At 56.6% G+C, this 11497-nt stretch overlaps 1 protein-coding gene across 1 annotated transcript; it reads right to left on the reverse strand.

The window, feature by feature from the left end:
- Positions 1-227: 227 nt before the first annotated feature.
- On the reverse strand, positions 228-10213 carry LOC103768718 (myosin phosphatase Rho-interacting protein-like; the record flags this gene model as incomplete). Its single annotated transcript, XM_008935874.1, has 4 exons — positions 228-744; positions 1727-1937; positions 6388-6472; positions 10062-10213. Coding segments are annotated over 4 exons (965 nt in total), but the record flags the coding sequence as incomplete, so codon positions are not given.
- Positions 10214-11497: the final 1284 nt, after the last annotated feature.

Below are 11497 nucleotides of genomic sequence, written 5' to 3' on the forward strand. Positions count from 1 at the left end.
ACACGGCCACCCAACGTCACCCACTTGGACCTGCTGTCCCCAGGGCGGCCAGGCAGGGTGGCACCTGCCTGCTGGCACTACGAAGGACTTGCAACGCCCGGTCAGTGTGGATGGGCGTCCTTAAGCCCAGGAGCACTGTCATATAAAGGGGCTACACCCGGCGCACGCCGCCTGCTCTGTCCAGGGCTGTGGCAAGCATGCAAGGAGATCAGCCACCCGTCCCTTACCTTCTCTCATGGCCAAAGAGCCGGGCCACTTCTTCTCTCCCTGGGCTACGGGCCCGGGTTCTCCGCTCTAGCCGCTTCCTCTCCACCTGGAAGGCCTCACGATTACTGATCCTAATGGCCTTGGGAACGTCGGCCAGGGTGGTGTACTGCCGGCTGGCTTTAAAAGAAAGGGGACGCCCCGATTTTTCAGCTCCCCTTCCTACATCTCTGCCGCCGGAGTCCTTGTGCATGGGGCAACTGCTCTTCGAGTCCAAGGAGTTCAGAGAGAAGCTGTGAATCATTCGGTCGCCTGATCGGGTACCTGGGGAAGGAAAGGGCTGGGCATGCTCCTGCGAGGGCGATTTGGGATAACTGTACCTGTTGTTGGGGGTGCTGGGGCTGGGTGGGCTCGGTGGGGGCGGCAGCTGCTGCTCTTCCAGCTTCGAGTCTTGCTTGGTCTTCTCCAAGGAAAAGTACCCGCTCTCGACACGCGCCTTCCGCCCACAGTCTATCCGGTCTCCGTTCATGGAGCTCTCATCTAAGGAGTGTAGAAGTCACCCTGCTTGGTTTCAAGTCCAAGTTCTGCTTTTAACAAAACCCACCCTGATTCCCCCTAGGACACGGGCAGGAAATGAGAGCAGATGGTCTGGTCCCAGCCCCATGCTGTGCCACCTCTTGCACCTTTGGCTTCTCCACCACGGCCACCCTTTGTGCCCATGGAGATGGCAGGACAGCGTGCAGGGAACTGGGGATGCTGGGCCAACCCTTGGGTGGGGCTTGCACAGACGAAAGACCAAAACCTTCCAACCAATAAACAGATGGCTGCAGTCACTGCTCTGCACCCATTTCCATCCCTGTCCTTCCCAGCCCAGCATCGACCACAGGTCCATGGGTGCCAGGTGATGGACACCTTGCTCCTGGCAGCCTGGAGCAGGCAGAAAGCATTCCCCAGCCCAGCAGGCAGATAAAGGAAATGGCTGCAGCACATGGGACCTGTCCAGGGGCCTGGCAGGAAGAGTCCCCAGCCCCTATTGTTCCAGGGAGAACAATGCTGCGGCCTCGGCGCCTTCCAGGGACTCATGGAGGAGACTGAATGTAAACAGGGCCTTGAGGCAGGGGCCAGAGGAGGAAGCAGCACTCGGGGCTTGGCAGCCCTGGCAGCCGTGGCCCTGTGCTCTCCAGGTGCCCCAGGCAGGGATGTGGAGGGGCTAAAAAAGGCACTTTGCCCCATTTTTTGCCCCCAGCGCAAGGGCAGGCAGCCCCATCTCCCTGTCGAGGTAGGACTGGGCACCACGCTGTGATTTTCTAGCATGTGATGCAGATTTTTTCTTCCTGAATTCCAGCCCATAATGCCTCACTCTGGTCCCCATACAGCTGGGATGAGGTCTGCCTCCCCCTCCTTCCTGGGATGCTCCAGGAACCAAACCCATGGAAAACTGTTCCCTCTGTGGTGGTTTTCTGCCAGCTCAGCTGCCTGAACCAGGCAGTGTCCCACCAATGCTGGCACCTGCATTCCTCACCTTCCTTGCTGTCCAGCACAGGGTCCTTCAGGGAGCTGGCAGCCCCGGCCTGGCCTTGCACTGAGTTCTGTGCCAGGCTGATGCTGCTGCCCCCATCCGCTTGGTCTTTGCCCCTCATTTCTTCCTGCCAAAGCGTGGACTTGGTGGCAGGGACCTTCTCTGCACTGGGGATGTTGCTGCTGGTCACAGCCATCTTAGCAGGACCAGGCTCCTAAGGAGAACAGAGGAGACAGCAGGGTTAGAGGTGTTTGCCCCAGCTGCTCACCCAGGGGCTGTCCCTAGGGGCGTGGGTCCCACACGGCGTGGGTGCTGTGACACATGCCATGGCAGGAATGAGACAGGGATGAGGCTGCTCAGCCATGTGCCACCATCCCATCCACAAGGAGACAAGCTGGCGGGTGGAAACCCTGCCCCAGGGCAGCACAGCAGGGCAACGGGTCAGGACTTGCTCTGCCAAAGGGACTGTCATCACAAAAGTCCCTCACCACCCCTTCCCAGGGAGGGCTCCTGAAACCAGCCACACCTCCCCACCCATCCAGCTGGGAACAGAGCCAGAGCAAAGGGGAGATGACAAATGAAGGAGACCTTCGGCTGGGCACTGTCATGGTGAGGGGCATGCTGGCTTCATTTTTGGATAGGAGCTGCCTGTCCTGGTGCAGCGTGCAGGATGCTGCAGCCACCAACACCTAACTCCTCAGGAAAAGTCCATCTCCTGCTCGTGCAGCCCAGCCCCAAGTGGAGCAAAGCCCTGGCTCTGCCTCAGCATGCAGGGTCCCACACAGCTCCACAGAGTCCAGTTTGGAAGTGACCTTTCAGATCATCAAGTCCAACCGTTAACCCAGCACTGCCAGGTCACCAGTAACCCATATCCCTCAGCACCACCTCTCCACAGCTTTTAAATCCCTCCATGTCTTTTAAATCCCTCTGTGTCTTTTAAATCCCTCCAGCATCCCCCCTTTCCCTCTGCATGTCCCTAATCCTCCTGCACATCCCTGGTCCTTCTGCATGTCCCTGGTCCATCTGTGGGCTGCCTCATGGGCAGCCACTGCCTTTCACAGAGACAGACCAACATCAGGCTTCTATCCTGGGTCCCATTTGCTGGGACTGAATTTTCTTACTATTATAACTAACAGCAAAAAAAACCCAAAGAAATCAAACTAGAGGACATAGGATGGAGGAGAAAATTAATTCCCTGCCACCAGCAGCCGTGTTGTTTGCTTGTCACAGCAGGTTTGCTACGGGCCACTGAGAAAAAGAATAAAACCCAACTGGTGCTGGACTCCTCCCAGAGCTTCTCCTTGTTTTAAAAGGAAAATACAACATCACATTGAGCTTTATGCTATTTTAAACCAAAACCCATCACCTTAAGTGCTTCTCTAGCTAACAAAGGGCTCCTAGTCCCTGGGATGATGATGCCATCGTGGTGGCCACAGCTGGGCAGCCCAGGTTCGGTGTGCACCCCAGAAGAGGCAGCAGCTTTCACAGCTCCTTTAGGGTCTGGCTTGGTTCATTAGCAGATGTTTTGCTGATGTCGTATTAAGCTTCTGCATTAGCAGATTATTTTCCTTAAAGCCAACAATAAATCAATGACAATTAACCCTCCTCCAACGTCGCCGGATTGTGGGAACTTTCCCAGCTGCTTGTTCCCTTTCCGTGGAGCAGGGGGAATCCAGGAGCACTCAGGTTGGCAGCCATGGGCTGGGGACACAGGCTGCAGAGAGCATCTTCTCTGCCCCACTTCCACGTGAGCAAAGCCACCAGTGGGTTTTAGCCCTGCACCTCCAAATCAGTGTCTGCAGGCAGCAGCAGATCCCCACCGGATCCCCACCAGGGATCTCCCAGGGAGCGTGTCCTGGCTCTGTGCACAGCCACAACAAGCAGCAAATGACCTCAATTCTTCAAAAAATCCCCTTGGAAATTTCACTCTAAAAGAATGCAGTGTTGGAGGTAAACGATCCAGAGTTCATGGGCATCCTGCTCGAGGGGACACTGCTTGAACACAGGGTTGACCAGATGATCTCCAAGGCCCCCTCCACCCTCATCCACTCTCTCATTCACTGATCTGAAAGCCCAAAGCTAATTGCCAGCTCAGGATATATATTTTTATATATCCATTACACCCAACCCCATACAATTATTTGTAGATACGTATTTAATCAGGCAGAGATATGAGTGCCAAAAAGTGATCTATAAGCATACAGAGAAATTAACTCTTTGCTGTTCAGTGGTTTGAACAGCTCCAAAAAGGAGCAGAACCAGCCTCCAGCTGCATGAAGTGTGTCTGGGCACGCTCTGTGCACCCGAGCCTGCCACGCCCCTGAGCAAACCTGCCCTGCAACAGAAGGCAGAGCCTCAAATCCCAGATTTCAGCCCCAAATCCTGCCTTGATTTCCCAGGGACAGCAGGCAAGTGAAGGCAGCCAGCCCAGTCTCTCCCACTGCCTGCACCGCTTTGCCAAAGCATGGCAAAAGCAGCAAGAGAAACTTGCTCTTTTTAATCCCTCAGAGCACAACCTGCTTGCAAAGTAAAGGTGAAAACACCTCTAGGGTTGCAGCTGACAACTCCTGTCCAAAAATCTGTAGCTGGGGTGATATTTCCAGCTTCACCTGCATTGCTCCCACCCTGGTGATTTTGTACAGGGAAGATGCAAAATGATTTGGGGAGCCAAAAATGGCCCTGATGCCCCAGGAGCACCTGACTGCAGCCAAGCTCTACTGTAGCACAGACAAGGCAAAACAACATGGGAGTGAGAGAAAGCAGAAGTATTCCTATTCCTTCTTTTCTACCTTTTTTTTCCAATCACAAAGGTGTCCATCCCTCCCCAGGCGGCTCTCAGACATGATCTGCTGCCAGATTAGCAGGCAGCTCTCTTTAGAAAGAAATCAGCACAGGGAGCTGAACAGCAGCCAACTTCAGCAGAAGCCATTTCACAGAGGGGGGATTTGGTGCTGATTTTCTCCCCAGCATCCTCTCTCCTTCCCCAGACTGGCTGCTTTGCATCAGCACAATTTGGAAGATGCCAGAAAGATGGTTCTTACATCTTCCTTCTGCCTTTGCAGGTTGCTTGTGAGCACCTAACAGCACAGCATCCATCTGGTGGTGGTGGGTCCCATGCAGAGGCTGGTTTTGGAAAAGTGAATCTGAGTCTTTTCCAGGCACTGTGGGGCTGGAAGCCATGGGATGGAGAGGGTGGAAGTGGGGCAGCAAGCAGGATGGGGGGGAAAATGCCACCAGGCTCCCTGCTCACCCCATCCCCAAGCACCTGGGGAGCCCTCCACCCGCGGGGAGCCAGCATCCTTCCCACAGCAGCTTCCCTTATTTGGTGCTCAGGAGCTCGGATCCTGTACGGTTTCCAAGAGGTTGCCATGGTGATGAAATGTAACCCAGAATGATGTTTTTCTGGCTCTGCGCCCCTTCTCCTCTCTGCCCTGGCCCTCTCCTGAACTCAGCCTGGGTTTCATGTTGCACCAGGGAAGGGGTGAGCATCCCTGCCCTGCTCCATCAGCTCACTGGGCTGCCCCAAATGCAGCAGACCCCTCCCTGGGGCTTCAGGACGGGCAACTTGTAACACACCAGCTCTCGGCCACAGAGGGAGAAGGAATCTTTCCTGGAGCATCACTGGAGCCAGCAGCTGAGGGGCTGTGAGGACCCCAGTCCTTGAAAGGCAGTGGCCCAGACTTCAAGCTTGGCATGCAAAAAAGGATCATCTTCCCTTCAATTTTTTTCCCCCCATTGCTCAGAACATCTTTATCCAGTGAAGTGTTAGAAACTTGATTCAAAGAAACACCATAAAAACCCACCCGTGGCCCAGATTGCACCAGGGCCATCCGAGGGACTTCATCAAAGGGAACCTGAAAACTGGGGCTCAGGGGAGCCCCGAAGCTGTTTTCAGTCAGCCAACAGCAGCCTGGCTTTGCCTGAGGAGCCCTCCCAGCTGGTGCCCCGCGGCGGTGGGACACGCGCCCAGAGGTCGGGCAGCCTCACAGACATGGCTGTTCTCAGCCCCGGGCAGGGACCAGGGTGGCCTCGGGGTCACAGTCCCCATCTGTGGGATTCTCCCCCACTCTGGCCACGTGGGAGCCCAGCAGGAACGAGTGAGTCACGGCCAGCCCTGCTTTTTACCATTTATAGTCAAAGTGAGCACGAAGTCACCGCCGGGTCCCTGGAGAGCCCGGCTCCGGCCCCTGGAGCTCCCAGCTTGGCCCTGGCCTTTAGTATTTTCCTTTCATTCCCGCTATCTCTGGGGTCATCTCAAAGGGGGTAACTGGAGCCCGATGGAATTTCATCCTGTTTCTGGTGAAAGGGCCCAGGAATGGCCAGCACCTCTCCCTGGTCCCCAGCGGGGAGCACGCAGCTTCACGGCCACTCTTGGGACAGTGTGTGCAGGGCTGGAGCCACGAGACAGAGCTCAGGGGATGGAACGTGGCCCCAGAGCAGCCAGGAAAGCAGCAGGAGTGACACTGGGAAGTGATGAGCAGGAATTAATTCACCCTGCTGCCCTGGCTTGCCCCAGCTCTCGCCCTCCACGCAGGCAGCATCGGAGGGCTGGCAGACCACAGGTCTGGCCAGTTTTGGGGGATCTTCCCCAGGAGCAGAGCAGTGGCACAGCCTCGAGGGGGAGACAGGGGACTGGGTGACAGTGTGTGTCCTCCTGGGGTTACCTGGGGAGTTGGGGGCTCTACCTTCCTCTTCTTCTTCTGATTCTGCTTGTTTGTCCTCGGATAGACTATCAGCATCTCCAGCCACCTGCAGGCACAGAAAGGGAAAGGTGAGGTCTGTGCTGAAAGGCAGGGACAGGAGTGATGGTCCCACTCCACCACGGGGTGTAACACAGCTTCCCCCAGGCTGCAGACCCCAAAGCTGCTCCCCTCCAAGAGTGGCTCTGACCACAGTGCCCATGGAGACACTGCCCCATCCCACCTTCCACCCTATCCCAGCCCTTGGACAGGCTGCCTGCAAGCTCCAGAGATGGAGCACCCACTACTCACACCTCTAACCCCAGCTTTTTGGTGTTTGTCATTTGGCCAGAAGCACAACCTTGAGCTGGATGCAGGCACAAAGAGGAGCTCAGCTTCTCCAGCCTGATCAGGGTCAGTGTGGGAAATAACCCCCAGAAACCATCCCAACCAGCTCCTGGGGAAAAATGAGGCAGGACAGGAGGGGAGGAGGGATGACCCCAGGGTGCTTTGGCTCAAATCCCACTTGCTGTGAATGAGACCACAGCCCAAGCTGACATGGGACAGGGATTTGAGGATCCTGAAAGACAGCTGAGAGGGACAGAGCCTCCAGCAGGACCTTCCCCCTCCAGCAGTGCCAACGCTCACACGCTGCACACAAAGAGCTTTTGTCCAAGAAAGAGCAGCGTGAACTTGTGCAGGGGATGAACTCCTCAATGCCAAGTGACTTGTTTGGGGGACTGTCCTGTGTCCCTACTGTCCCTGTGCCTACTGCAGCCTCGTGACCTGCCCCTGAGTCTCTGTGAACTCCACAGGGATCCGTGGACCGCTGGGAAAGCTCCGATGTCCCTGCTTCCCTCTCCTGCTGCCCCCACTTCACACGCTGCTGCTGTGAAGCGTTTGGAGATGACCACATCAAGCAGGTTTTGGTTAGGCAATAAATGCCAGAAACATGCAACGAACGTAAAACGAGTTCTCCCCCAGCCAGGGAAATCTTCCTGTCAGGCTGCAACTGCAAACGGAACGCGCCTGGCTCGCACCCAGAGCGGGGCTGTTTTGGGATGATTAATGCTTGCAGTCAGGAGCAAACGCGCTGCTTCAACAGCCAGCGCCGGGCCAGTGAGCAATAAATCAGCCCCACCTTGCTCTGCAATGCCTCTCCCTCCTGCCTGGTGGGCAGGGCCAGCAGCGAAAGGCTGAGCCGCGCACCGGAGCGTGGGGAGAGGGAGAAGAGAGCAGGGCCGTGTTTTGGGGCACAGCCATTGCTCCTGCCTTGGCTGGAGGAGAGGAGCTGGCTCCTCTGTGACTGCCCCGTGCCTCTGCACCCTGGTTCCACAGCTGCTGCAGCCCCACTGCTGCAAACAGGGGGCCCCACTGAAGTGCCAAACGGTGCCATCGAAGGAGAGGTCTGCTGGGTCACAGCAGTGCATGGAGGGGGCATCACCCATGCTCATGTGTCTCAGTAAAGCAGGGAAGTTTCAATTCATGAAAACATCTCTCTGATCAAAATCCTAAGTTCTTGGTAAAAAAAAAATAAATTGACTATTTCAACCAGTATTTCCCAAAATGGAGGGAGAAACAACCAAAGAAAATGCTTGGAAAGGGAGTAATAGAATCTCTAAGGTTGGAAAAGGCCTCCAAGATCATCAAAGTCCAACCATCACCCATAGAACTCCACCCATAGAAAGTGGACTGAAGTCCACACATAGAAATCATCTCAACAGAAAGCACTGACATGAGGAAAAACTTCCTTCTCATGAGGGTGCCTGAGCCTGGAGCAGCTGCCCAGAGATGCTGTGGAGTCTCCTGCTCTGGAAAGATTCCAAACCCACCTGGCTGTGATCCTGGGCACCCTGCTGTGGGTGAGCTGCTGGAGCAGGGGGGGTCTGGACAAGATGATCTCCAGAGGTCCCCTCCAAGCCCTACTAGTCTGCAATTCTGTGATTTTGTGACTCTGCTGCTGCCAGGGCTCAGGCAAGCAGGAGAGGCCGTGCCTGGGGAAGTGCAGGAAGGAGCAAGTGCTTCATCCCTTCAACATCCTGCTAGTTCTGTGATTTTGTGACTCTGTTGCTGCCAGGGCTCAGGCCAGCAGAAGAGGCCATGCCTGGGGAAGAGCAGGAAGGAGCGAGTGCTTCATCCCTTCAACATCCTGCTCTACTTTCAAGTATCAACAGATTCTGGGAGGGAGTCACCAAGCTCCAGACACCCCACGTGGGAAAATCTGGCAGCACCAGCAGCGTTGCAGTCCCTCACTGCACGCTGGTGACTCGGCTCCCACAGCTCTGCACCCTCACCAGTGCCAGCTTCAACCCAAGCTAGCATGGGAGTGGTGGACAAGGATATTTCTAGGTCACCATCCAACACCCAGAGTGGGGAAATCTACAGCAATTTGCTCATTTTAGTGGCCTAATCTTCAGCGTTGCTGAGCAACTGCATCCCAGCAACGGGCGTTCCTACAGGCAATGATATTTTAATTGTCCTCAGAGATCAGATGCTCCAGGACCAGGGGGTGAGCTGCATCTGCCCCCTCTGCCAGCCTGCCCACAGGGAGAGAGTGGAGCAAGGTGGGTGCTGAGAAGGTGAGTCTGAATGGGGAGGGGGTAAATGCAGAGTGGGCAGCCCCAGGAGACCACATCTGTTCAGGGATGGACAAGCACCAGAGGGAGTTTGGCACGTGGGGTTGGACCCACCAGCCCTGGGACCATTGGACCTGCTGGTCCCATCCTCTTGTTCACCCTGCCACCAGCTTCTCCCTCTGGCCAGTGAATAGCTGCTTTCTGCTGGGGCTGAAGCTGTCACAACCAGTTCAGGAGCACCTCAGCACCAGACACACTCTCTGAGAACCCCACAAACTCTCCAGTGTACCTCAGCTTGCTCCCAGGACTAAAAGCCTCAGGGAACATTGTTCTGCAGTGGGGAGCAGGATATTGCCCAATGGGAGACAACAAAACTGACCTGGAAAGAGTGGCCTTTGGAAAGGGTGGCCTTTGGAAGTCACAAGTGCCTTAGGAGCAGCTCAGCTCCAGGGCCTGGCCAAAGCTCCCAGGAGAGGCTGACTCTGAGAAGTGTCCAGCATGTTGGGAAGCCTCAGGCTCCAGCCTGGCATGGCTGAGCACACACACTATGCATGGAGGAAGGACTTAAACCATCCACTGCCACACAGACCTCTGCTGAAGTCAGTGCTTGTGTTCACACCATAAATCTGGTGGCTTAGGGGGTGCTCAGGTCCCTGCTGTGCTGCAGAGCACCAGGTCACGGTAAGGGTGTACCTAGCAGGGGAGTGGGGAAGGGTGAAGAAACCCTATCCTTGCCAAAAAGGTGGACAAGACCAGAGCTGACCATGAGGCTACAGCTACACCTGGCCCCAGCACTGTCCCTGCTGCAGGCTGCCATCGTCACTTGGGGATCAGCCTGGGTACACATTGCCACAGCACCTGGCCCTGGGCAAGGTCCTACCCACCTTCCTCTTCCTCCCAGCTAAGGGGAGGGGCCCAGAGTGGGTGGGCCCTGGCCCTGAGCAGGCTGCCATCATCACTTGGGGTTCAGCCTGGGTACACACTGCCACAGCACCTGGCCCTGGGCAAGGCCCTACCCACCCTCCTCTTCCTCCCAGCTAAGGGGAGAGGCCCAGAGTGGGTGGGCCCTGGCCCTGCACTCACCCACTGATGATCTCCTTGTTCTCAGCCCGGATGAAGTGCTCCTTCTCTGGCGTCAGGATGCACAGGGAGAACTTCTGCCCCGTGCGGCTCTCCCCGTCCACCACATCTGTGCACTGGTTCATGTTGATTGTGCCCTGTGGGAGGGTTGTGGGCTGCGAGGGAAAGGAGAAAGAAGCAAAGTTTTAGGAGTTGAGCCCTAAAACCTCTCCTGGTGGACCCCAGGATCCTACGCACCAGGACGCTCTGCCCACAAGAACCCAGACCCACTCTGCACACAGTGAGCCCTGTGCTGCCCTTCTGGGGACACAGACCAGCAGGTTTGACTCTTGCCAGCCCAGTCGAGCCCACTGCTGCCATCAAGATGCCTCTCCTTGGCTGAACACCCAAGGAAGGATTGCTGCTCCACGGAAGTAGGGGGACACCAACGCAAGGCACCGAGTGGCCAGCTTTGTCCTTGCAGCTGCAAACCATCCAGGGTGGTGGGGTGGCACCTGGGGACAGCAAAGCAGCCAGGCCCCACCACTCTCAGTGCAGGACAGCTCAGGCACTACAGACAGACAGACAGACATGCCAGGGTTCTCCCCTTAAATTTACAAAACCATGGAGCTCTCCAGGGAGGGACTGCAGTGTAGAAGGCACCTTGTTTGACAGGCTTTGCCATCACAGTGTCCCCTCCTGGTCCCCCCGCTCCAAGCAGCCCCAGTGGAGTGGGACAGGCGGTGGCCCCTGGCCCCAGGGGCCGTGGTGGGACCCAGGGGGGTGTCAGCACTGACAAGAGCTGACAGGTCCATCTGGAGCGGCGTGGGCTCATCCGATTACAGCCGCTCCTGCTGCCCTGTGTCCACAGCCCTCTCTCCCTGAGCAGCCAGGACACGGCACCCCTGCCCCCAGCCTGCCTGTGCCCCACCAGGCTCGCTCACACTGGGGTCCCCCCTACACTCCAGTGCAAACCTGAGCCTGGGGCATAAATAACCAGGCAGAGAGACCTCTCCGAGCTGCCAGCAGCACTGAAGGAACACCCAAAGCAGCCCGGAGCCACCTCCTTGCCCAGCCAAAGCCTCCTTGTGCCCTCCAGATGGCTGCGCCAACAGGGAGACAGATTTTTGGCAGATGCTGTTAAGGTTTTTACCATAGAAACCAGCTCCCCTGCCAGCAAAACCCCTCCAAAAGCAGCCTGTGCCACGCCAAGAAGGGGAGAGCTTGATGGCCCCTGACTACAACCCCAGGCAATTCAGACCAGCCCTCTGAGGCTCCCAGTTTACCCATCTGCAGGCAGTGGGCAATAACCCCCTTCCCCAGGAAAGAGCTTCCCCTGTAGCTGAGCCCCTGCGACAGCCCGGGGTGCCAGGGAGCCATCACGGGTGCTGCAGCATCGTGGACACACCAATGGCACCCGTCACCCCTCAGGGACACCCGAACACCCTCTTTACATTCGT

Source organism: Merops nubicus, unplaced genomic scaffold (assembly GCF_000691845.1).
Source record: "Merops nubicus isolate BGI_N331 unplaced genomic scaffold, ASM69184v1 scaffold30552, whole genome shotgun sequence".
NCBI classification, from domain to species: Eukaryota; Metazoa; Chordata; class Aves; order Coraciiformes; family Meropidae; genus Merops; species Merops nubicus.